This window comes from Silene latifolia, unplaced genomic scaffold, assembly GCF_048544455.1.
Source record: "Silene latifolia isolate original U9 population unplaced genomic scaffold, ASM4854445v1 chrun_scaffold_16, whole genome shotgun sequence".
Lineage (NCBI taxonomy): Eukaryota > Viridiplantae > Streptophyta > Magnoliopsida > Caryophyllales > Caryophyllaceae > Silene > Silene latifolia.
In genome coordinates, this window is record NW_027413123.1 from 2,465,257 (window position 1) to 2,493,055 (window position 27,799).

Sequence of the window (27,799 nt, forward strand, 5' to 3'; positions counted from 1 at the left end):
GCCTTATTGGATTTTAGAAATGTCCCGACTAATTAAGATCTCATTTGCTTGCTCATCCAAGTATGCTCTTCCATCAGAAGTGTTATCGGGAGTAGTCGTTAGACAGTGCAGAACTAGCAAAAGCAAGACCAACATAAAGTGTTGGTAGTAAACGTTCATCTCATTTAAGGAACCCGACTAATTTTGAAATATGGAGAGTTAGATTCGTACGAGCACCTTACAACGAAACATAAAAGCAGCATACGATTAATATGTTCTCATCGTACCCTTCTGAATATGCCTTGGAATTCATCAAAACGGGCTCGAGATAATGAAACAAAACTTCTATTATTCAACCTTTCGCCTGTACGTTGTTATCCAAGGACGCCAAAATTTTTAAAAAGAATGTCAAATGCAGTTTCGCTACGAACCAACCTTACATATATAAACCTACGTTACTCCGACACTTCACTTAGATGTTGTATCACGTATCCAACACCTACTTGTCCGATACCGACACGACAGTTCGACACTTCATTTTAGGCCAAAAAATTGAAAATTTGCACAAAATAGCCGTATCCGACACTCGACACGTGTCGGACACGACACACGTGTCAGAGAGTCGGGGTACCACAGAATTATAAACACACAAAAAATGGATTTAACTCGTATACATTTCGTTTGTTTCACTATGCAACTCGACTTTCAGAAAGGACAAATCCATGTTTAATCGTCCCACTCTTCCCAACCATCTCTTTTGAGAGTTCTGGAAGTCAAGCCATTTGCAGAAACGCTATGCCCAGGCGATTTAACAGCCTTTTCCTCATCCCAGTCATCGTCCCAAACCTCATCCCAACCATCTGCTGTGTCTCCATCAGCAGCTGACTCAGGCATACTCATTTCGAGTTCTTGGTAACGAACCTCATTGGTTCTTGTCCTTTTACTGAACCAACAGCATGCACAAACCCCTACAGCTACCAAAGTAACAGATAACATCAAGTAGGCACCATACATGGGAGTCATGAATCTGGAATATGACTGAACCCATTTGAAATAGTTGCCTTGAAATGTAGGAGCTCCTACATCTAAGTGTAGTACACAATAGCCGTTTCCAGCGTTCAGCTTGATCTCATTGCCTCCAACTTTAGCAAGTGAAATATTGACCTAAACATACAGAAACAAGGAGCAAACTTATTAAATTAGTATTTGTGAATAGTAATTTGCTTTTGTATAGGGAATCAAATCACAATGGCAGTTTTAATGCTCAAACTTAGGTCATAACTCATAAGTACCATCCCGCAACATCTTTACCAACTAGGTAGCTGACATTTGCATTACCAGGACAACATCACTGTGCCTTAATGGCGGGTTGAGGATGGTCAGATGTATACAACCTTTTAACCTAGTGCTGAAATACATGGGGTTATTTTTGGATGATTTAAAGAGATGTAACATACTCCATAGAACCACATGGTAACATTTAAGCAACTGCAGTTAGACATGTAATAGTATATGAGACGGAAAGAAGTGAATTCCAAGTTCCAAGCCTTTAATGTGCCATCATATATTCATATGCCTCCTAACTTGCACTAATAGCATACTAATCATCTGAGCAGGACTGCAAAAGCTGCACCATAATCTACTCTATAGAAAAATGAACTTAAAATCTATTGACAATTTTTACAAAGTCATCATGTTTGAAAAATATTTTGAAGTGCTACTCAATGGTTCCCCAATTATGTACATGTTAGCCACAGATAGGCATACACAACCACAATTTGAAAAATAATTCAGAGGTGCTAATCAGTGGTTCCCGATTTTGTACATGTTAGCCATTAATAGCCTGACATAACCACATAATCCCAATGCCTTCTAGGCTCCCGCAAACTGTCGGGTAAAGGGGCTGAAGTCGGATGTACGCAACCTCACCTATGTGTTTACAATACAGAAGCTGCTGTTACCGGATGAACCATAGTGAAATTGTTGCAGTTGGAGAAGTGTCAGAGAATTCCACCATCCACCTTTAGAACTCCAAACTGAATTCTCATAACCAATATTGTATGAATTGCAGATTGAGACCCACTCACACTTATTCATTGAATGTGACATGTGAGTATAGCATTCTGATTAAGGAGGAGTTGGAACAGTGGACCAAGGTTAGATTATATGGTACTAATTACAGGAGATTGACAAAGTTACAAAGAAGATGCTGTAATTAGGAACAGCTATTGTTACTGGGTTTGGCTACAGCGTAATATATGCAGGGTAGAGGGCAGTTTGGCTACACCACTGTGGCTGGTAGAATCAAGCAGGAGGTAAGGAGCAGAGTCTATGTGAAGGTCAGCATGCCTATAGGGCTGACTGATAGAAGATGGCTGGATTGTTTAAATATAATTGTCTCGGAAAGCTTATTAAGATGGTTTTGTTGAATTGTAATGGCTATAAAAGCGTATGATGTAATATGAATGTTTAATCTTAATGGAAACTTACATTTCACCAAAAAAATAAAAAAATAAAAATAAAAATAAAAAAAAAAAGGCAGAGGGCTCTTTTTTTCTTTCTCTTTGCTTTATCTTTTTTGTTTCCCATTTTACCAATGTCACACTTAAATAATCAACTGAAACAACAATAAACTTAAACTTGACAAATAAATCGATTCATTGGGTGAATCTCACCAATTCTTTGTATCTGTAAAATACATACACAGTTTACAAATGACAATAAAAATATCCAATTATGAACACTTAGTGAATTACTATCAACACTAGCACAATGCTTCCATTCTCCAATGCATTTGGTGAACAAGTACAAACCATGAATTATGTTTTCTTGCGTTTGACACAGTGACACAGCTAATTCATGAAACATTTTCAAGTTTTTGGCTTAAATTGAAAGGTCATGTGATGTTTGACTGCATGGCAACACGGATAAGTGAGATAAATAGAAGAGTCGAAGTAACAAAGCTTTATCTAGTACATATATCAGCAGATTATAGAAACCGTTACCTGCTCAGTCTGTAGCTTCGTGATTTCGGTCGGCTGTTGCTCATTCCCAGATGAAGAAAATGAGAGATGGACTTTCAAGTTGTTTTCTCCATTGTTCTGGATGAGCAAAACAACTGCCTTTGACACTGCATCAAGTCACACAGAGTAGAATGAGAACATATTTAACCTTCTAATCGAAGATAATTGAAACTACTAATAGCAAATATAAAACAGTCACCATATTTCTCCTGTTTATTCTAATCTCTGCCAGTTACAATAGTTCCCTTTGATATAAACAACCTTCTACTGTTTTTTATTCTTTCTGAAACATATATAAAACCTGTTACTAATTTCCTTGATAAGTAAAAGAGGATATACATAGAAATGAAAGCGAAAGTGTGCCACCAATGTACAGAGGGTGATGTCCCCATACAGAACGAATACCAACTGTCCAAACGGGTGATATATTGTTATATACAGCATTACAGCCTTATAGGCTCAACCTCTATTTGATTAGATAAATTCATAGTTACCAATTACTACTAAATTGTAATGCTGATTCCAAAACTTCACATTCAAAGATTAGTGCCAGAAATTTATAGCTTGCAACAACAAGTGTTTTACGGGTTGTTAAATATGTTAACAGAGTAATCTGCAATTTCAGATCAGGCTCACACAGTAACAAGAAGATACCTAGAAGGCTAGAAGTATTTAGTACCCTTTTGGGTCCTAATAAAGAAGGTTCAGGGCTCGCTTGGGATAGGGATAATTATTACTGGAGTAATGGAAATTAAATAAACTAAAAAATGGAGGAAGGTGATGGTGGCTGGAGATAGAAATGGGGGAAGATCGTGGAATAGTCCCTCGATTAAGGAAGTAATAGACTAATAGTTACCCAGCTCCCCCCTAAGTAATAATGTATTACCTCCATATGGAGGTAATAATTCCTCCCTCACCTTCTCTTTCCACCCTCCACAACCACCACTAACCACCAATCTCCTTTCATTTCTTCCTGTTTTAGCCCCCATTACTCCAGCAATAGTTACCCCCATAGCAATCCCTCAAACATAAGCATCACTCGTACACGTTCTGCCAAGTAAGCGTGCCTTTTAACTTCATTAGCCTTGACGAATTGACGACTAGATACATCATCTACTCTACAATATCACCTACTAGCTTAACAAAGAAACGATAAAATTTCCAAGTTCTAGCCACCCAGAATCCCACACAACAACGGAAGACACAAAGAACTACCAAAACTGTTAAATGCAACCTTTCATCGACTTCTCCTCCATGACTCATGCTCCAAAAAGACAGATGCAAGCATCAATTATTCGACATTAATGAAATAAACATTACTCACTAACTACTGCATTATCTGCATGCAACCAGCACCTAATGCTATGTCCTATTTTTCTCATAAATAAACATTACTCACTAACTTGACTAAAAAACAACATAATGAAATTTAAACAAACCAAAACTACAGTACATTTGATTAAATAAAATACACCAGCGCATAGTTAAAAAAAAAGCATTGAAATTTACCATAGTCAATGCTCTTAACACAAGCTACCATAGACTTGTCATCGTGGCATATTCTCTCCTTCCCATCACAGCTTTCACTAGGTCTCTTCTCCACTTTCTCTTTCTCCTTCACTTCTTCCTTAGGATTCTTATCATCTTCTTTCTCTTTATCCTTTGAAGTATCAATACTGTCCTCTTTAACCTCTTCCACAGGACTATTATCATGGTTATTAGTATCTATTGGCGGTTTGGCGAGCGGCCTAATTTTTTTCAATTGATCCTCCTTAGGGTTCCTCTCCACAGGAACTGAGGGTGGGCTAATTTGATTGTTCTCCACGGGAACTGAAGGTGGGGTTTGAATTGAAGGAACCTAAAACAAACCCAATATCAAATTTATTGCTAAATTCAGCTCTAAAGTTCCAAACTTTACAATCACAATCAAATGCACCACCACAACAACAACAACAACAACAACAAAAACATCGCCCCAGTATCTCAATAGCTCCTGCAAATTGAGAGTTTAGGGGTTCATATGTATGCAACCTTACCCTTGTGATAGAAACACTCAGAGGCTGTTTCCAAACCCGAGATGAAAATTGCCTCAAAATGCACAAATTCACTAAAAATGAAAGAGAGACTTACTGTTACATTGGAATCTTTGTTGGCTGAAGATGAAGCTAATCTCCGAAAATTGAACAAGAATTCAGCATTTGTAACATGGGAAATGGTGAAACACACTAAGATTGTAGTCAAAATCGCAACTTTCTTGCCCATTTGAAAAGGGTGCAAAATTGTAAAGGCCCCAGCTTAAGTAATTTCAGAAGAATACTAGAAGCTGATGAGGAGAAGATCGCAATCCACAAGTTCAAACAACATCAAAGTTTGCCTGAAAGATGCAAACCCTATTGATGCAGAAAAAAAGTGGTTCTGTTGTGATCGTCTTATTTTTTTACGGTGTATTCCCTTTTTTTTTTTTTGCTTAGGTTTTTTTTTTTTTTTTTTTTTTTTTTTTTTTGTTATGTTCATTCATGGACATAATTTACTCAATTGTGGGCATGAATGACCATTATACCTTTATTATTTTTAATCCTCACAAATTAATCAATTCAACACCGTCCAGCAAACCACCAGCCTTCCCCCACCGCCGCCACCCCTGCACAACTAAACCACTAGACCACCCCGCCCACTCCTCTCCTGGAGCACCGTAACAGCTACACAACGATATTATCGGACCACCCCCTACACCGAACAACTTTTGCACCCGTCTTTGCACACGACATTAGCTATAACTAGTAGACAATTAATGCATAACCATGGTGGTCAAATGTACAATGCACTTTAATCAATGTCTTAATTTCTTTGATTGATCTCTTATTAACACGAATAAAACTAATCTCATGTGCAAAGATTTGTCAACGATTCAATTCGTGGGCTTTATTTCTAAATTGAAGGAAAATTCAAGTGCATTAGAGGCCAGCGTCCATAATTTCATCAACCCTAATTTGACTAATTTCATCAAATCCCTAGTTCATTAGTTTAAATTAATTTATTCTCCCTAATTTGATACTTCTATAGTATAGTTAATAAAATTAGTAGATTAGAATTATAGTAATTTGACGGATTTGATTAATTATGAGGAGGAAAATTAGAGAGAATTTGTTAGTTTGTGTTTCGGGGGAAGGGTTAAGGTATGGAAATTAATGACAAAAAGTCCATAGAAGAGCAATGTTTGTCCATGAATGAGCAACTACGTTTTTCTTTTTTTGACAACGAGGTGTCTTTGTGCATATGTTTCCCGATGTAAAGAACCACGTGTCTTAAATAAATTAAGATCCTCTCAATTTTTTTTAGGATTAGGGTCCTTTTTATGGAGAGTCCTTTTACTCCCAATTTACCTTTTTTAAGGATATTTAATAGGAATACTCTATCCTATTATGGTCTTTCTCATATTACTCTATCCTATTAGGGTCTTTCTCATATTACTCTATCCTTAAGTTTAACTACGGATATAACGAACAATTACACACCCTCCCTTATAATAGAACAATTAGACAGGCAACCTGTTCCACCGGTTGGCCTTTGTTTAAAACTCTTTCCGACTCCTTTATTAAGTAAAAATCTTCTCTTTCCTTTTAATCTTCATCATGCCTTTACCTTTTCTCCTTCCTTCCATAGGACGCCATTGACGATCAACCTCATCATCGCTCATCGCCATTCATTAATGATCAAATCATCTTATTTAAGGAGCCCTAATTTCGCCCCTAATTAAATCAACAATGAAAGAGGTAAATCATTTTTACTGTTCTTATTTGTTAACCCTAATTTTTTGTCTATGTTCGATTTATGTCTATGTTCAATTTTGAAAAGTTATGATGAATTTGATCTTTCGGTGTTGATATGTGCTATATAGCTGCGAAATTGAAGAATGAGCTAGAAAATAATGATTTACACGGTTTTTCGATCGTGTTTTAAGCTGTGTTCTTGTGTCGTTGGGTTTATTGCAGTGTGAACGTTGTGTGATTTGATTCCTGAAAGTTGGATTTTTCTGCATTTGTGAACGTTGTGATTAAGAAACTCAAGAATGTCTTGTTTATTTTAATTAATTTTTTAATTAATTACTGAAATGATCAACCATATCAATTAGGCAAATCCATGGCAAACTGTAACTTTGAAATTATGGCACGGTGGTTGCTTTAGAAAGGGTGATGAAGGTCTGATTTGCTTGGGTAGCACATTTAGGACTGTTGGTGTAGACCCAGATGAGCTGTGTTGGTTTACTTTACTTGAGGAAGCTGAAAAATGTTGTGGGTTTAAGAGGAATATTGATGCTATATTTTTCATGAACCCAACTAATGGATTGCAAAGGGCATTAGATGACACACATGCTCAGATTATGTGTAAGAGGGCTCTTGATGAGAGAGTTGTTGAATGCTTCATTGTACTTGGGGTTGATGTGGGTCAGTTAATGCAACTGATAGAGTGTTCTAATAGTCATAACTTAATGAAGTTGCCTGCTAAATTAACCCCTAGGAGAAACTTTGCTGCCAAAAATAACACAATTCCCTTGGAAAAAGAGGGACCACAATTGGCCCCTTCCATAGTTGAAAAGCCAGAACAAAGCATCTCAAAAAGCACAAAAAAATCTGCACCACAATTGTCCTCCACCACAGTTGCAAATGCATCTAAAAAAACCCCTAAAAAGGCATCTAAAAAAACCCAACCTGTGATAAGAACCTCTCCTAGAATAAGATCTAAACAAATTAGCCCTGAATCATCTTCATCAAAAACGATTCCATCTTCTACAAAAAACATTCTTTATCCCCAACTATCTTCTTCAAAAACAACCCCTACTGATTTGGAAATTCCTGAACCCTCAACTTCACAGATCAGTAGCCATATAACTCAATCATTGTATGACTACAATGACTTGACCATAGCAGATCTGCTTAATGAGTATGAGGAAAATGAGGATGATGATGAGGACCCTGGTTATGATCCTAAAGGTGGGTCAGATGTGGGATCAGATGATGAATGTGAATCAGAGGTGGAGTTAGTTGAGGAACATAATAATATTGATGATATATTGTCTTAGGGGGACTTGGATGATGATGATGAGTTAAAAGAGGCAAGGGTTAGTGAAGCAAAACGGGCAGCCCCGCGAAATATCCTTTTACCCGGTTTTGGTCCTTCACCAAAATCGAGGTCCAACTTCAATTCCGTCCATATTCCGGCCTAAGACTCTTCTATGATGAGTGTAGAGCCTTCTTGCCTAGGATAATTAATCTTGAAAGGGTTTAAATCAGATGCAAAAGACAGCACCAAACCGAGTGGTCACAATGAATGCGGTTTTGGAGAAAGGTGCAAAACATCGCTTTCAAGCTTTCCTCTTTTGTCCAAGCAAGCTCTAAAGTACTTTGCTGCTGCCTTGGGTCCTATACTCAGTCTAAATGGTCCACAACCAGCTGCCAAGGAGTCCTTCTATGATAAATAAGATGGAGCATGCCAAAGGAAACTTGTACTTATGCAAACAACCATCTTTATGTACTTGTCTTTTAGCCTTTTAGTTTTCAGCTTTGTAAGGCCTTTTGAGCCGTTTCTCTTGGAGCATTAGGAGACTCTTTTGAGCCCTTAGATGCTACTTTAGATGAATGGCTAGGATTGCAACAAGGACTCTATTTAAGGAGCTCTTTTCTCATTGTAAAAATCAGATTTGAGTGAATTAAAATATGAGTTTGAAACTGAAGTTTTCAATCATTTTTCTTCTTGCTTAGTGCAGAAAACCCCTAATTACTTAGTGTTTGAGGCGGAATTAACTCTTGCTTCGTGATCTTGAGTTTCATTCCAAGTCTTAAACCTGCTTCGTGATCTAGTTTAAATCATATCTCGGTTACTTGTTCTTGTTTTCGTGTCAAAACAGTCCCAAAGTTTCTATTTTGTTGCCTTAAGTCATTGAGGAAATTGTTATTTGAATGTTTAGTTCATAAGCATTTAAATTACAATCTTAATTCCATTGCTTTCATTCAAGTTAAACAGGTTTATTTATGGTCTTATTTTCGTCCAAAACATGCTGTTTCGTGCCTTGTTTAGGTTGAGTCTTTTGTTAGCTTTAAAACCTGTCATTTTGTGGTTTGTTGATCCTTAAATAAGTCCATTTGAGTGTTCAAATCAAGTCCTTAGAGTTTCTGTCAAAAATCAATGTTATTTGTGTTTGTTTTAGTCATTTTAATCACAATCAAACAGTCCATCACATTGTTAAAATTTGAGTCATAATCTGTCCAAAAATCGAGTCCTAAGAGTTTTACTCCAAATTGGTTATCAGAGCTTTGGTTAGTATGACACAATTCTATTGTTGTGTTAGTGTCAAGCCTTTGTGAGTTCATAATATGTCCTAACCACATCATAAACCACAAAATAGCCATGAGCAAAATGAGTGAAGAGAGATTGAGTGGTCTTGAACAAAAGTTTAATCAGCTAACAACAAATGTCAATTTGATTTTGCAATCCATGACTACATTGATGGCAAACGTCCCTACATCACCAAGAGGAGGAGAAAGACCACCACCACAACCACCACCGGGTCGAGGTAGATGCCGTGGGTTCATAGGGAGAAGAAGAGAACACAAGGTTGCTCAAGGTGTCAATGGAGGTGAGCCCAACTCGGATTCGGAGGATTCTATGGCCAAGGCTTTCGAACAAGAGCACACCAAGAATTTAGAGGTAATAATTCCCGATTTTTATGGTAGCTCAAACCCTGATGATTGGTTTGATTGGTTTGAGACCATGGAAAGAATCTTTGAGTTTAAAGATTATTCGGATAACAAATTTTTCAAAGTTGCAATCTTGAAACTCAAAGGCCATGCTTTTCTTTGTTATGAGAACTGAAAATTTCAAAGAAGAAGAGATGGTAAGGAACCTATTAAGTCTTGGTCTAAGTTGAAGGAGAAGCTTATGAGGAAGTTTGTGCCTAGAAACTACACCCGAAACATGTCTACCACCACAAAATGGGCATCCAAAACAGCCCACTATAAACCCCAACCCAAAACCGAAATGAATGAGCCTATCACCACGAAATTGTCCTCCAAAACAGTCCACCACCAAGCTCAAACCGAGACCAAGGTTGTTGAATCAAACCCTCCAAACGAAACCACCACTCTTGACAAGGGTAAGGAAACCGAAACCTCACAAAAACAGGCCACTGCTCTCAAAAAATGTTGTCAATGTCAAGGCTTTGGTCACTTTGCTAAGTAATGCCCAACAAAGAAAGCCCTTAAGACATTTGAGGTAGTGCATTGGGGTGATGATGAGGTCCTTGTGTTTAATGATGATGGGAAAGAAATGGGTCATGTGGAAATGGGTGAAGATTTGGCGGAGGCAGATATGGGTCTTGGCTTGGTTACTTAGAAAGCATCTAGTACTCACATTGAGAGGCTAAGTCAAGAAGTGAACAATGTGGGGGGTGTCCATGATCAAACCGAGGGAGCTTTCAATGGTTTGCAATGTGATTATCCTACTTTCTCTATTCCAAATTTCACTAATTCGTTTGAGGTTGAAAGTGAAGCTAGTAGCATTGACAAGGTGGCTGCCCTAATACAAGAAATCATGCTAATTATTTTCTCAAGTCAAGCATGTCATATTGGTAAGGAGCAAGTTAAGGAGAAGTTCTCCATCCATATTCAAACCGAGAAGAACAATGAGACTTGTGAGGAAAGGTCCAAGTTTCCTATGCAAACCAAAATTTTTGATCCCGGAGGATAAGTATGGGTACATTTCAGCAAGAAAAAGTCACCAAGAAGGAAAAAGAACAAGCTAATGGCAAGTAATGAAGGTCAATGCAAGGTAATCAAGAGAATTGAGTCCAACAAGTGCAAGGTCGATCTTTCGGAAATCCGTAGCACATTTAACATTGGTGATTCGAAACCATGTCATGAAGAGGTCGAGGATGACGATGGCCAGGATTTGAGGACAAATCCTTTTTGAAGAGGGAGGGATTGAAGCAAAACGGGCAGCCCCACAAAATATCCTTTTACCCGGTTTTGGTCCTTCACCAAAATCGAGGTCCAACTTCAATTCCGTCTAAGAACACATGCCATTTTCCGGCCTAAGACTCTTCTATGATGAGTTTAGAGCCTTCTTGCCTAAGATAATTAATCATGAAAGGGTTTAAATCAGATGCAAAAGACAACACCAAACCGAGCGGTCACAATGAATGCGGTTTTGGAGAAAGGTGCAAAACATCGCTTTCAAGCTTTCCTCTTTTGTCCAAGCAAGCTCTAAAGTACTTTTGCTGCTGCCTTGGGTCCTATAGTCAGTCTAAATGGTCCACAACCAGCTTCCAAGGAGTCCTTCTATGATAAATAAGATGGAGCATGCCAAAGGAAACTTGTACTTATGCAAACAACCCTCTTTATGTACTTGTCTTTTAGCCTTTTAGTTTTCAGCTTTGTAAGGCCTTTTGAGCCATTTTTCTTGGAGCATTAGGAGACTCTTTTGAGCCCTTAGATGCTACTTTAGATAAATGGCCAGGATTGCAAAAAGGACTCTATTTAAGGAGCTCTTTTCTCATTGTAAAAATCAGATTTGAGTGAATTAAAATATGAGTTTGAAACTGAAGTTTTCAATCAATTTTCTTCTTGCTTAGTGCAGAAAACTCCTCATTACTTAGTGTTTGAGGCGGAATTAACTCTTGCTTCGTGATCTTGAGTTTCATTCCAAGGCTTAAACCTGCTTCGTGATCTAGTTTAAGTCATATCTCGGTTACTTGTTCTTGTTTTCGTGTCAAAACAGTCCCAAAGTTTCTGTTTTGTTGCCTTAAGTCAATGAGGAAATTGTTATTTGAATGTTTAGTTCATAAGCATTTAAATTACAATCTTAATTCCATTGCTTTCATTCAAGTTAAACAAGTTTATTTATGGTCTTATTTTCGTCCAAAACAGGCTGTTTCATGCCTTGTTTAGGTTGAGTCTTTTGTTAGCTTTAAAATCTGTCCTTGTGTTGTTTGTTGGTCCTTAAATAAGTCCATTTGAGTGTTCAAATCAAGTCCTTAGAGTTTCTGTCAAAAATCAATGTTATTTGTGTTTGTTTTAGTCATTTTAATCACAATCAAATAGTCCATCACATTGTTAAAATTCGAGTCATAATCTGTCCAAAAATCGAGTCCTAAGAGTTTTACTCCAAATTGGTTATCAGAGCTTTGGTTAGTATGACACAATTCTATTGTTGTGTTAGTGTCAAGCCTTTGTGAGTTCATCATATGTACTAACCACATCATAAACCACAAAATAGCCATGAGCAAAATGAGTGAAGAGAGATTAAGTGGTCTTGAACAAAAGTTTAATCAGCTAACAACAAATGTCAATTTGATTTTGCAATCCATGACTACATTGATGGCAAACGTCCCTACATCACCAAGAGGAGGAGAAAGACCACCACCACAACCACCACCGGGCAGAGGTAGATGCCGTGGGTTCATAGGGAGAAGAAGAGAACACAAGGTTGCTCAAGGTGTCAATGGAGGTGAGCCCAACTCGGATTCAGAGGATTCTATGGCCAAGGCTTTCCAACAAGAGCACACCAAGGATTTAAAGGTAATAATTCCTGATTTTTATGGTAGCTCAAACCTCGATGATTGGTTAGATTGTTTTGAGACCATGGAAATAATCTTTGAGTTTAAAGATTATTCGGATAGAAAAGTTTTCAAAGTTGCAATCTTGAAACTCAAAGGTCATGCTTTTCTTTGTTATGAGAACTTAAAATTTCAAAGGAGAAGAGATGGTAAGGAACCTATTAAGTCTTGGTCTAAGTTGAAGGAGAAGCTTATGAGGAAGTTTGTGCCTAAAAACTACACCCGAAACATGTCTATCACCACAAAATGGGCATCCAAAACAGCCCCCTATAAACCCCAACCCAAAACCGAAATGAATGAGACTATCACCACGAAATTGTCCTCCAAAATAGTCCACCACCAAGATCAAACCGAGACCAAGGTTGTTGAACCAAACCCTCCAAAAGAAACCACAACTCTTGACAAGGGTAAGGAAACCGAAACCTCACAAAAACAGGCCACTGCTCTCAAAAAATGTTGTCAATGTCAAGGCTTTGGTCACTTTGCTAAAGAATGCCCAACAAAGAAAGCCCTTAAGACATTTGAGGTAGTGCATTGGGTTGATGATGAGGTCCTTGTGTTTAACGAGGATGGGGAAGAAATGGGTCATGTGGAAATAGGTGATGATTTGGCGGAGGCAGATATGGATCTTGGCTTGGTTACTTGGAAAGCATCTAGTACTCACATTGAGAGGCTAATTCAAGAAGTGAACAATGTGGGGGGTGTCCATGATCAAACCGAGGGAGCTTTCAATGGTTTGCAATGTGATTATCCTACTTTCTCTATTCCAAATTTCACTAATTCGTTTGAGGTTGAAAGTGAAGCTAGTAGCATTAACAAGGTGGCTGCCCTAATACAAGAAATCATGCTAATTGTTTGCTCTAGTCAAGGATGTCATATTGGTAAGGAGCAAGTTAAGGAGAAGTTCTCCATCCATATTCAAACCGAGAAGAACAACGAGACTTGTGAGGAAAGGTCCAAGTTTCCTATGCAAACCAAAATTTTTGATCCCGGAGGACAAGTATGGGTACATTTCAGCAAGAAAAGGTCACCAAGAAGGAAAAAGAACAAGCTAATGTCAAGTAATGAAGGTCAATGCAAGGTCATCAAGAGAATTGAGTCCAACAAGTGCAAGGTCGATCTTTCGGAAATCCGTAGCACATTTAACATTGGTGATTCGAAACCATGTCATGATGAGGTCGAGGATGACGATGGCCAGGATTTGAGGACAAATCCTTTTTGAAGAGGGAGGGATTGAAGCAAAACGGGCAGCCCCACGAAATATCCTTTTACCCGGTTTTGGTCCTTCACCAAAATCGAGGTCCAACTTCAATTCCGTCTGAGAACACATGCCATTTTCCGGCCTAAGACTCTTCTATGATAATTTTAGAGCCTTCTTGACTAGGATAATTAATTTTGAAAGGGTTTCAATCAGATGCAAAAGACAACACCGAACCGAGTGGTCACAATGAATGCAGTTTTGGAGAAAGGTGCAAAACATCGCTTTCAAGCTTTCCTCTTTTGTCCAAGCAAGCTCTAAAGTACTTTTGCTCCTGCCTTAGGTCATATACTCAGTCTAAATGGTCCACAACCAGCTGCCAAGGAGTCCTTGTATGATAAATAAGATGGAGCATGCCAAAGGAAACTTGTACTTATGCAAACAACCCTCTTTATGTACTTGTCTTTTAGCCTTTTAGTTTCCAGCTTTGTAAGGCCTTTTGAGCCGTTTTTCTTGGAGCATTAAGTGACTCTTTTGAGCCCTTAGATGCTACTTTAGATAAATTGCTAGGATTGCAAAAAGGACTCTATTTAAGGAGCTCTTTTCTCATTGTAAAAATCAGATTTGAGTGAATTAAAATATGAGTTTGAAACTGAAGTTTTCAATCAATTTTCTTCTTGCTTAGTGCAGAAAACCCCTCATTACTTTGTGTTTGAGGTGGAATTAACTCTTGCTTCGTGATCTTGAGTTTCATTCCAAGGCTTAAACCTGCTTCGTGATCTAGTTTAAGTCATATCTCGGTTACTTGTTCTTGTTTTCGTGTCAAAACAGACCCAAAGTTTCTGTTTTGTTGCCTTAAGTCATTGAGGAAACTGTTATCTGAATGTTTAGTTCATAAGCATTTAAATTACAATCTTAATTCCATTGCTTTTGATGCGTGTCATTTATATGATGTTTTACACCTCATTTTACACGCATTTCAGAGCTCATTTATGTAGTTTATGCTACTATTTGCCCCATTTCGCTACTTTCGTATTTTCATGTAATATAGAAGATTATTGCGGAAATGAGTAGATATCGAGCTAAATCCGTCCCCGAGTATCTTGCATTGCATTTGACATGAAGTATTTACACAAGAAATGAACTTGGTGCGCATTTCGAGGCCTGAAAGACAACTTTATGAAGAATTAGAAGCGGACTACCAGCTATAGTGGTCGATCGACCGATGCCTATGGTTGATCGACCAGAGCACGACTTACAGGAGCTGCTGTTCAGTGCAGACCAGTCGATCGACTGCCTTGCATGGTCGATCGACCATCATACGAGCTGACGCGCAAATTAAAGAAATAGAGCGAGAATTTCAAAGGCCATTGTATACTAGGTTTAGGAATAAGTGTTACGTGATATTCCTATATAACGTAACGTGACATTATCAAGTTTTCATTCAGTTTTTAGGGAAATACTTAGGGTTTGATATTAAGTTTTGCATTAGGATTCACATTCATTCAATAAAATTTACTTTCGTTCGTGCTTTCGGATTCTTCTTACTTCCATTCGGTATTCTTCTGTTCTTTAATTCAGTTTCGTTACTTTGTAAATCCATAGTTCAGAATTGCTAGAATAGTTTCCCGAAAGCCAAATTATTGTTTTAAGTTAATTGTTTATTTAGTTGTTTTAATCATGAACTCTACTGTTTTATTAGTCAATTTTATTGTTGTTATTATTTCCAGTATGAGTAGCTAAACCCCTTGTGCTAGGATGTAGGGAATGTTGGGGCTGGTGTCCTCCACAGTTAGTGCAATGACATATAAATCTCTAAAAGGATCAAATGGTATACTTTTGTATTATTATCAGTTGGTCCACGTTTATCAATAACGGTTGGCTTGCTAGATAAGTTTGACGTTATTGTCATACTGATGGCGGTGATCAACTGGTCCCTAAAAGTCACACCTATAGGATACGTTTGAGAGATGTGACGGTATGAAAATACAGTCATGTTGATGCCTAATATGACTAAGCGGTTAGTCGGAGTTATTGACTAATAATTAGTCAAACGCGATGTTGAGATAATTATTTAATACGGATTAAATAATAATGGCTAAGGTGAATTAAGCAGTTAATTCGTAAATTGGATATAAACGATTATATTTAATTAATGTATATTGAATTAATTAATTATACAATATTGTCATTGTCGGACAAATATTAATATGTCGACTAATTCATGTTACTAGTCGATGTTTTATTATCCGATAACGAGTGACGATTTATAATTAAAACCCGTCATATACATTTAGCGAAACGAGTCGGACCACTAGTTAAATAAGGAGAAAGTGGAAAGCCCACTCCCTCCCCTAGCAACCTCACGGTCGACCGAAATGAACAAAAGGAGAGACCTTCTCTCCTTTTGACCTAATCATTTTTCATTTGTAGAAAAATTAGGGTTTTGGAGCATTTCTCTCTGAAATCCTAGATCTCACATCAGAAAACTCAAAAAAGGCTCTCTCAATATTGCAAGGCAATCAGAGAGCAATTTCTAGCACAAGGGCATAGTCTCAGACGATCTTGGGTGCAACGATTAGGAGGAAATCTACTTTGATTTCTGTTCTTAGGCCGAATTCTCATAGGACCCGAGGTTGATTCTTGTTCTTTTATCGTTTCTCTTGTTTTTCGTTTATGACCATTAATCACATGATAAATTACGTTATAGTCCTTAATTTTAAGGGGTTTTATACGGATATTACCCTACAAGTGGTATCAGAGCGAGGCCACGTAATTTTTTCATCGTGATTTTCATAAAACGATTTGAATCGATAATTTTTTGCCTTGAAAACCGTTCGGCCGAACTGGTTTTGTGATGTTTGTATACAGTCGGCCGAACTGATCTTTTGTTTGGTTTTGTTTTCGATTTGTTTTTGCGTATTGTTATTATAATCGGTCATTATAGCAATATGTTAAGGTTTTGTCAATTGTAGATTTAATTTAATACGGATTAGGTTTAAATTGCAATTGGTTTTATTTTGTCAAATCAATTTTGTTTCGGATTTGTTTTGCTCTCTCAATTCGTTACTTGTCCCGCCGCTGAAAGAAGAAAAAAAAAAATTTTGTTGTTTTGCTCTCGGTCCAGCCGTGAAGAAAAAAAAAAAATTTGTGTGTTTTATTTTCTTTTGGCCATAAAATGTACATTATACGGATATTGTGCACTCGCTTGATTGTGAAACGGTTCACATACGTACCATTTAGTTATTTTAAAGCGATTTAAAGTAACGAATTGTAATGGATTAAAAATTTAGATGATAAAAGCGGTTTTGTCACTTAATTTTAATCGTTAAAGGTGGTTTGGATAAATTTAACATAATTACGGAATTATGTCACGAATAAATTTTGTTTTAGTTGATGCATCTTTTAGTTATCGTTACTTTTGAATGCCATGAATGTTTTTTTATTACGTATTTAATTTTACAAACGGTTGTAACTTAGTGTGGCCTTAGTAGAACGTGTTACCATAATGATGGAACACGGTCTTGGTTGTATTTTGAGATCTCGCATCTCCGTTTTGGATTTTTCATTGTAATTACAGTTTTAATTTAGAATGTAAATAGGTTTATATTTTGTAAATTTTAAATTGTAATTTTGAGAAGACCAAAGATGGAGATCGGATGCTCACTCCCGCTGCATGGATCAAGATGGATCATCAAGACAAGCTTCGAGGGTCCAACGGTGGATTCCAAAGTTGTATTATGTTTATTTTGCTAGGATAGGCCACACTAGGACTTTTATTTACGTTTTGCATTTTTTTTATGTTTTTCATCGTAACGATAGTTTGCATCATATTCCGCCTAAAACCAAACCACCTAATATTTGCATGAAAACTGACTCATATAGAAGTTACACGTTAGTTTTCTATGACATACAGATGTCACACGGAATTAATAAGCCATCACCTAAGTTAATTCATTCACGTAATGCTAGACTTTCGTTCACTTTAAATGAATTAAAACTAAGTTGATGGGATCTTCCTCGTATAACCAAAAATTGAGAATAGTCTTTATAGGTCAAACTCCAATGAATCCCTTCTTCGTCGGTAGGCATAATATGACCCCTTCTACGTCGGGTAAGTTGGAACTGATTGACCTATTTTATCTCAACACTATGGTCACTCGTACGATCCTGTGATTATGGTGGACTAAAGATAGGATTTACGGAGATCTATCGACCAAGAGTTCTAACGGTAGAACTAGCCAAACAGTTGGCTTATCAATTTACAGAAATTGAGTCTTGGAATCATTTGTATAATTCTTGAGGTAGATCAATTATACAAGTGCAATGAGTCTACACGTTAAAATGAATTTTAATTAGACTTAAATCACCTCGATGAGTTACTTATTTCGTTTTGTTTTTATTTCTTTTTCAGTGTAGAACACGATCATTTAAACTGCTAATAACAAAAATGGCTGGCCGTATGAACGACCCAATGCCAAGTGCCACATTGGACCGTGAGTCCTGACTTCGGATCTTCATGAATCAGATGAATGAGTCTACTCGACTGAAGAATGATGGATCAAACTTCGCGGACTGGGAGGCGGCATTACGGAATGCTGCCATTGCTGACGGGAAGCTCAAATATCTGATAGAGCCCATCCCGCCAAACCCAGGCCCCACGGCTGGAGCTAACGAGATCGCCACGTATAGCGATTTCGTCATGGAAGCGGGTGCGATAAAGAACGTACTCATTTTTGCAATGGAATCCAATTTGCAGAAACACTTCATAGCCCAAGGTGCAAACAAGATTTTCACCACGCTCACTAAGGAATTCTCGAAAGCACCGAGAATCGTGACCTATGAGCATACATGTCGCTTCTTTGAGGCGAAACTCCAGAAGGGCCAACCGGTTAGCCCACACATTCTCAGCATGATTGAGAATGTTGAGAAACTGGAGGCACTTGATTGTAAGATCAGTGAGAACATCGTGATTGACCGCATGCTTCATTCACTCCACGATGGTTTTGCGCTCTTTAGAGCCAATTACTATATGAATGATTTGAAGAAAAGTCCTCATGCACTACACTCCCTTCTCGCATGCACCGAGAAGGACATGAAGTTTAGTGGGAGCCTAAAACAGGATGTTCTCGTTGTGTCAAACAAGGGCAAGGGTAAGGGCAAAACTCAGGCAGACCTAGCAGTAGGTAAGCCGAAGTTTAAGAAGTCGGGATCAGGTAAGAGTGGGCCTGGTGAATCGAGCACCTCACCAGGCGCGACAAAGAGCAAGACCGGTAACATGGAATGCCACCATTGCCACAAGACTGGGCATTGGAGTCGTACATGTCCTGTATACCATGAGGATATAAAAGCAGGTCGCGTTACTCCTGTTGGTATGTCTTCTTCTTCTTCTTCTTTTATTCATATGATTGAGATTAACCACGCAAGTTACGGAACTTGGGTACTAAATACTGGTTGTGGTTCTCATCTGTGTAATCATGTGCAGGGGCTCCGAAACATCGAACCCCTCGTAAAGGGTGAGGTGGACCTGCGTGTCGGGAATGGAGCACGAGTGGCTGCCGTCTCGAGGGGAACATATGTGATCCAGCTTCCTAGCGGTTTTGAGTTATTTTTATATAACTGCTATTACGTACCCAATCTATCTAAAAACATTATTTCAGTTTCTGCACTTGACAAACTTGGTTTTTCATTTGTAATAGAGAATAATAGCTGCATTTTCTCATTACACGATATGATTTATGGCAAGGCAGTCTCCATGAATGGAATTTATGTTTTAGATCAGACCACCGAAATATTGCACGTAATGAATAAGAAGTTAAAGGTAGGTGACAAAGATCAAACTTATCTATGGCACTGCCGTATGGGACACATTAATGAGAAACACGTTAAACAGCTCATACAGAATGGAGCTATCTCGGCCTTTGATTTTGAATCATTTGGCACGTGTGAATCATGTCTCATTGGCAAGATGACTCGAATTTCCTTCAAAGGTGTTGGAATGCGCGCTGCTGACCTATTAGGACTCATACACACGGATGTGTGTGGACCTATGTCAATCACCGCACGAGAAGGCTATAGGTATTTGATGTGAACATTATTTGCGCACATTTAGTCCCCTAATTGAGCCTATTTTGCATACTATTATAACATTCTATGACCATTTTATCCGTCAAAACCTTCCTATTTGCTTTTCTATCGCATTTCATATGTTTTGTAGAAAAGGAGATAATAAGGCGGAAATTCCCGTCTTTCGCGCACATCTGGAAGCTACTTGACGATAATAGACGGACTAGTATGAAGAGGAAGCAAAGACTAAAGACCAATCTCGCAAGAATAAAATGGAAATGAGCAAAAAGGGGAAGAAAAGAAGAAGAACCACTGCTGAAGAACAATCCGAGCAGATTGTCTCAAATCCGCCCGTCTCCACTAAACAATCCGAGCGTCCTGCTCAGAATCCGCTCGGATTCATCCACCCGAATCCGCCCGGATTCTCTTGAATCCGCTCGGATTCCTTTGCCAGATTCCGTCCGTCCCGACCCCAATACGCACGGATTCCTTCACAAAGATGATTTCGTCTTCTCCAAGCTTCAAAGAAAGACTCCCTTCCTCCGAAAAATACCGGAGTCTCCCTGCTCAAATCTCAAAAGTGTAATTACTAGTTTAGCCCTTAGTTAACCCTAATTGCATCCACCTAATTTGCACTATAAATACCCCATCTTTGTAATTAATCAAGCATGTTGTTTTTAGCTAGAAAATCCTTCTTTAGATTAGATTAGGAGTAGATTAGAATAGATTACTCTTTAATCTTTCCACAAATTACACATTAATCTCTCCTTAATTATTGTTCAAGTTTATTATATTATTATTGGGTAATTTGAAGATTATTGGGTTATTATTGGGAGATTGACAACCTTCCATCAATCAATCAAGTTTCTTCTATTATTCTTGCTTTATTATTTGGATCACCTCAAGTTGGTATAATTCCTTTACTCTTTAATCTTTATTGTTCATTTCTTCATTCTATTATCATGTTTATACTTGTTGTGATGATTGTAATGACATGTTTCCCATGATAATGAGTGAGTAGTTTCTTTAGCTAGGATTAGTGGGTAATTAAGGGAAACCAACATGGGATTGATTCATGCTTAATCTAATATGTTCACATGATTAAATTGCTTGCTTGTTGTGATGTCAACTTTATGCACATGTTATGTTTGATGAAATGCTAAGCCTATGAATCCTTGCATTTACAACCATCTCTTATCTACTCAACTTGACTTGTAAGATATAAACCAACTCGAGTCTTGTTAGACCTTGCATAGAAGTTGATTAGGAGGAAAGTAAGTCGACTTGTAGGTGTTGTACAATCTAATCGATTCGGCTCCGGGACCCAACCCTTCCTAAGAACCGTAAGATATAACCCAACTCGGTTCCTCCACAACATTAATTGCTTGCAACCTTGTAAACATGTTTGTATGATCAAAACCATGAATCCCCTATGAACCCATGACATCCTAGCACTTTTAATCAATTGTTTACATTTCTTAGTTCATTGTTTGCTCTACTTTGTTACTTTCATTAGTTTAGACACAACTACAAACCCAACCAAATTGTGACACTAGCATAAATTGAGATAGATAGACTTAGAACCCAAAGCACACCGTCCCATGGATCGACCTCGACTTACCGCTAACTAGTTGTATGTTGAGTATTATAAATTATGTTTGATTGAGAGCCCCAACGACACTCCACATCAAAATGGCGCCGTTGCCGGGGACGGTGCTATGTGATTAAGTTCTTACTTGTTTGTCTATTTTAATTGTGCTTTCACCTTGAGGAACTTGTTCCTCAAGGATTGTTCTTACCGTTTTGTGTAGTTTCCATGCTTGTAGTTGTTTCCTTGTCTTAGCTATGATGACCCAAGACTTGGTACATGGAGTATGTGGTGGATCTTTTGAGTATGACTATGGGTATGGGGAGTTTGAGGAGCAAGTCAACACAAACCTACCTTACTATTTGTACAATGAAAATCCTAACCACTACCCCAATTTTTCCCACCAAAATTACCACACCCAATATCAACAACAACCACCCACTCAATACCCATTTCACAATGAACTTCAATTGCCACAATACAACCATTTTCACACCCACCCACAACAAAGAAATGAACCCATTCAAAACATGATCCTCCAAATGATGGGAGACCAACAAAACTTCTTCAAACAAATGCTAGAAGAGAGCCGAAAAGAAGAAGATGTTCTTAAAAACATCGCTATCCAAAGAAAGGAATTGGGGATTCAAATTGCCCAATTAAAAGAATTCCAAGCAACCTCTCACCACCGCTCTTTGGATATTGAGCATAAATGCGAGTTTGAAGTAGTGACATTTGACATAGAAGATGAGAAGTGGGAGGAGCCAAGTTCCTTGAGCTCTTGCGACTATGAGAGTGTTGTGTTTGATGAGGAAGACATGAGGTTGAGCAAACCAAATGTGCTTAACCTTTGCGAGTATGAAGGTGTGTCCTTTGATGTGAACGGTGGGGTGTTGAAAAAAGAGCTAGATGAAGCCCCCATTCATGATTTACGTGAAAATAGCAACAATGATGATGAACCTAGAGGAGAGATTCACAATATCGCCTTGCTTGAGGAACCTATCCTTGAGACATTTGAGATACCTTATCATGAAGAAGAACGTCCTTCCTTTATCCTTCATGAAGACCACTTGGCACCTATCATGGAGCCAATGATCATTGAAGAGGATATGTTAGATCTTCTTCAAAAAGCCAAAGTGTCTTACAAGAGTTATTTGGTGAAAAAGCTCAAAGAGAAAATTGCTCGTGAGGCTACTTGTGAAGATTTGGCACCCATAATCTCAACTCCTATGGTATCCGATCATCAAAGTCATGAAAACTCTCCTTCCACCTTGGAAGGATTGAAGAATCAAAATGCTATCATCATCACAAAAATTGAAGAAGAAGTTGGTAAGTGGAAGTCCACGGATGAAAATGAACCACACTTCACGCTCAATCTTAACAAGAATCATTAATGTGTTTACTTGAAACATTGGGAAAGCTCTAACGCTAAGGAGGAGACAAGAAAAAGAGCATTTTACAAACCTCCTTGGCCAAATTTCATTTTCTAATGGAGCAACCCATACTTATGCTTGTTTGGAGCTTGTTCACAAGCTTTTGACCTTTTGTTGAGAGTCTTGAGCTCTATGGATAAGAATTGTTACAAATTGAACTAGTTTGGTGGAGTCCTACCCCAAACCACCATTTGTAAGATATTTCTTGAACCCTTTTATTTTGTATAATATTGTACATTTTATTTTTGCATTTAATTTCTTGCATAAGAGAGAAGAGAGAGAGAGTCATCTTACATGTTTCCTAAGCAAATTTTTAAAAGGATAAGGAAAAAAGAGGAAATCGGTGAAAAGGGGTTTATCATTTCACGAAAGAAGAAAGAAGAAGGAGAGAAAAGCAGAGACGCTTGGATCCAAGCAAATCCGCCCGTCCAGGCCCACGGGAGAGAAAAAGCTGAAATTGAGGAAGAATCCGAGCGGATTCAAAGAAATCCGCCCGTCCCTTACAATCCGTCCGTCCTCTTCACGGGACGCCCGTCCCGTATGACGTCCAGAAGCAAGATTTTAATCTGTGCCAAAATCCGTGCGGATTATCAAGAATCCGCCCGTCCTGGTCAAGCCGTCCGTCCTTTGCAGAATCCGCCCGTCTTCTCCCCGCTTCTCAACCAACAGAATTCTCTGTTCTAGAATCCGTGCGGATTCTACGGAAAGCGTAAGACGCCCGTCTTCCCCATCGAGAATCCGCCCGTCCCAGCTGCAATCCGCTAGGATTTATGCATTCACGCGAGAAAACGGGTTAGGTCCAACCCTATCCGTTCGGATTCCCTTCTTCTTCTATATAAACACCCCCCTTCTCCCTCATTTCCTCATCTTATCAAACCCTAAAACACTCTCTTCAATCCTCAAAATCACCTCCATATCCTCAAAAACACCCACATCACCCCCATCACCAACATGAGTTCAAAGGGAATGGCCAAGAAATTGATTGAATCGATCGGGAAGAGGCGCAAGGGATCATCCTCTTCAACACCACGAGATGTGATAATGAGGGGAGGTATTGAACAACTCAACAACTTCCAAGAAGTGATCTTCCTATCCGACGACCACCGCGAAAAATTCGTCGAGCTTCTAGGTAAGAAATACGAACCTACTCAATTTGTTGACACTAGGGTGTTGGAAATCCTTAAGATAAGGTACCCTACCGAGATGTTCTTTAATGGCCTTGGCATTGGGAAATTTTTCCATGCTCATGAAGAGACTTACCTTAGTCTCACCCTTGAGTTCTTGAGTAGCCTTCGCATTATAGCGGATGCCCGCAACAATTTAGGCATGGAGTTTAGGTTATGCAACCGAGACCATGTTCTTTCTCTTGAGGAATTTGCCTATGTTTTTGGTCTTGAAGTACCCACCGCCTATACCGAAAAGCCCGATAATTTTAATGTGGATTTTCTTTGGAAAGCTATCTCCGGGAGGGACTTTACCAATATAAAGCGTTGCTATACATTTGCTATCCAACATCCGGTGATTCGATTCACCGAACGCTTTGTAGCCGGGTGCATCAATGGGAGGTACGAGCAAGATCGGTGTACTCTCATCGACTTAACTTTTCTTGAGTCTTATTTGAATGTTCGAGCGGTGAGGCGTTATAACTTCAATACGCCACTTGAGATACTCACTAGGTTCCATGACTTTGCTCAAGGGACATCTCAACTTAAGACCTTCGTGATGGGAGGTCTAATTACAATTTTGGCTAAACACCTTTGTCCCGGGTTCAATGCCCGAGGAACCTATATTCCTCTTGAAGGGAGAACTTTGATTGATGAGCACACCATCTTCTATAGTCACCGATGGTGCAACTACACTCAAGATGGGAGTGTGGAATGGTACACCAAGGGTTGCACTTCAATGATCCTTGAAGGATGGAAGATACCGGGCATTGACCCAAGATTGAGTCCATACTCTCCTCCACCAAGCTACCTCCTTGATATCCAAATTCTTGAAAATCCCCCTCAAAGGGAGGAGCCACGCCGTCAACCACCCCGTGGAGGGCCGGGCATACAAATGCGCCCACCTTCCTACGTCCCTATCCCACCTTACCCTATTCCGCATACCCCTTTTCAACCGGCAATCCCCAACACCCCGGGTATTAATGATTTGATGGCACTCATGAATAGAGTGGACCTTGGGGTGTATAAAGGGAGGGAAGACAACTACTTAGCCCTCTACCCCCAATACTATAACATGGCTCAACAAGGGTATATTGACCCCAATGGTCCTAAGCCCTCTTGGGCACAACCGGAGCTCTTGTTCCCAAATTATGGGGACCAAACTAGGAGTCGCGGCGATGGAGGGCATTCTAGCCAAGGTGGAGGGTACTCGGGTCAAGGAGGAGATTTTGACCAAGGAGGATATTGGGGCCAAGCACCGGGACATGATCAAGCCGGAAGCTCTCATGGTTATGGCTACGACCAAGATGAGGATGACGAGTGAAAGAGGCCTACTTCACCACTTCCACTTGTATGATACCCATCTCTCCCTCTCTCTTTTATATTTACATTGCATTTAGTATAGCATTTAGCTTGCATGTGTATTATATTTCATATTGCATTTTGCATTAGTTAAGTTCATTTACTTTAGTTTGCATTGTAATATATATCACATGATTCATATAGATAGTTGCATATAGATTAGAATTCATGCATAGTTACTAATGGCCAAACCTATTCATTTCTACATTAGAAATAGTGTTTAAATCGGTTTGGGGAGGTTTGATCATAGGTGACCTAAGCATTTATCATGCATCATATAGTATAATTTAGATTGAATTCATTTGTTATATATATCATATAGAATTGCATTTAGTTAGAGCATGCATTCATTCATATCATATCATTGCATTTGTACTTCAATTTCCATAAAATCAAAAATCCAAAAACATGTTTTTCTTTTTATTCCTACTTCTACATGTACATTGAGGACAATGTCCAAAATAAAGTGGGGGATGGGAATTTATATTCCAAAAATGCATAAAAATTGAAAAAATTCGAAAAATCACAAAAATATGTCTTTTAATTTCAAAAAATCAAAAACCATAAAAATTTGAAAAAATTAAAAATCCAAAAACATGTTCATTTCCTTTGTAGTGTAGACTTGTATATATTGTGTTTGTTCATCCTTTTTCACATTGATTGACTACGCCACATCCGAGACATGAGGATATTGAAGACCGCATGGTATGATCTTTCCAATCTCCTTTTTCCTCTTTATGTTAATGACTATGTGGCTTTGTTTTGATTGATGCGGTATAACAATGTGAACTTAGGACTTGCATTTAGTTTATTTGGCATATTAGTTGGTAGAATCATATGCATTAGGATGTATATATGTTAGTTGCATCATGGCATGTAGTTTGCATGTTAGAAAAATTTTGAGAAACCGTCTATTTGGGAAGCTTGACAAGTGTATATAGGCCCTAGTAGATGCTTTTTCTTCTTAAGACTTTGCTTGTTAGAATACTTGTAAAACACCCTAGGATGTGTCATGCTAGTATCCTTTGACCCATGGTTTAAGGCCTAGTCAAGAGTACCTTTTGGTGTGATAACTCTTTGGCTACCGTTTATTCCAAGGTGACCCTTGAAACCATGCAACCATCATTCATCCATGTTCTACCATACATTTTGTCATCAAAGGGAATGGGCACAAAAAGAAATTGTTCAAAAATTTGAGTTCATGAAATGAAAAGAAAAGTGAAAGAAAGTTTGCAAAATGCATCAAAAGAAAAGAGGAGCAAAAATAAAACTCCTATGCTTCAAATATAAGGCACCCTCACTACATATGGGGTGACTTTGAAAATGTTCAAAAAAAAGAAATGCAAAAAGTTGTCATGTATTGAAATGCCAAAAATCAAAAAGAAATGGCAAAGAAAGTGTTCTCAAATGTCAAATGCCACAAGAAATTGGGGGGAAAAACAAAAACAAAAGCAAACTCCCAAAATGAAACTCAAATATCTATTGATCCCTTTATCCACCGTATCCATTTTTGTGCATGGTAGAGAGGGGACGACCCTTCTTCTTGTCTAGGCAAGAGGGGGAATTCCGCGATCCTCCAGTGTTTCTAACACCATAGGGAGTCTATTCTTGACAAAAGCATTTAACGATTGAGGACAAAGGTACCCTAGCTTAACACAACTTGGAGGTGATTTATTGGTATCCTTCTAGGCTTAGTAGTTTGAACAAATTGCATCTATGAAGGAGTGTGTACCCTTGAATTGCTTCCCTTGTAGATAATTTCCGCCACTTAGATGAAGAAAGTGGCTATTCCTTTTGTAGATGCATCCATTATGTGATTTTGTGTGCTTAATGATTGGATGTGTCGCCATTTTGGCAAGACCCACCTTGCCTTGCAAGAAGGCATCCTACCTCATGGTTGTCTTGTTGTGAGTTGAAGGGGCGGAGTGAAACCCGCTAATTGTCTCATATCGGCTATATTATTAGGTTAAGTTTAAATAAAGGTCTAGTTTTAGTCACCTCTTTACTCGGGACGAGTAAAGGTTCGGTTTGGGGATATTTGATGTGAACATTATTTGCGCACATTTAGTCCCCTAATTGAGCCTATTTTGCATACTATTATAACATTCTATGACCATTTTATCCGTCAAAACCTTCCTATTTGCTTTTCTATCGCATTTCATATGTTTTGTAGAAAAGGAGATAATAAGGCGGAAATTCCCGTCTTTCGCGCACATCTGGAAGCTACTTGACGATAATAGACGGACTAGTATGAAGAGGAAGCAAAGACTAAAGACCAATCTCGCAAGAATAAAATGGAAATGAGCAAAAAGGGGAAGAAAAGAAGAAGAACCACTGCTGAAGAACAATCCGAGCGGATTGTCTCAAATCCGCCCGT

General features: G+C 38.5%; 1 protein-coding gene across 1 annotated transcript; it reads right to left on the bottom strand.

The window, feature by feature from the left end:
• Positions 1-493: 493 nt before the first annotated feature.
• Positions 494-5,471, bottom strand: LOC141637277 (uncharacterized). The gene is made up of 4 exons (XM_074446838.1): positions 5,133-5,471; positions 4,512-4,860; positions 2,985-3,109; positions 494-1,143 (listed from the first exon to the last, which is right to left on the bottom strand). The coding sequence occupies exons 1-4, from the start codon at positions 5,262-5,264 to the stop codon at positions 706-708; spliced, it is 1,044 nt and encodes a 347-aa protein (XP_074302939.1). The 5' UTR covers positions 5,265-5,471; the 3' UTR covers positions 494-705.
• Positions 5,472-27,799: the final 22,328 nt, after the last annotated feature.

What these genes read in the sequence shown, in the direction of transcription:
- LOC141637277 (XM_074446838.1), bottom strand. Translation starts at nt 5,264, where the DNA reads ATGGGCAAGAAAGTTGCGATTTTGACTACAATCTTAGTGTGTTTCACC. An exon ending in TGTTAAGAGCATTGACTATG is followed by an intron (nt 3,110 to 4,511) that starts GTAAATTTCAAT and finishes GACTTGATGCAG; the next exon opens with TGTCAAAGGCAGTTGTTTTG. An exon ending in CGAAGCTACAGACTGAGCAG is followed by an intron (nt 1,144 to 2,984) that starts GTAACGGTTTCT and finishes CTGTATGTTTAG; the next exon opens with GTCAATATTTCACTTGCTAA.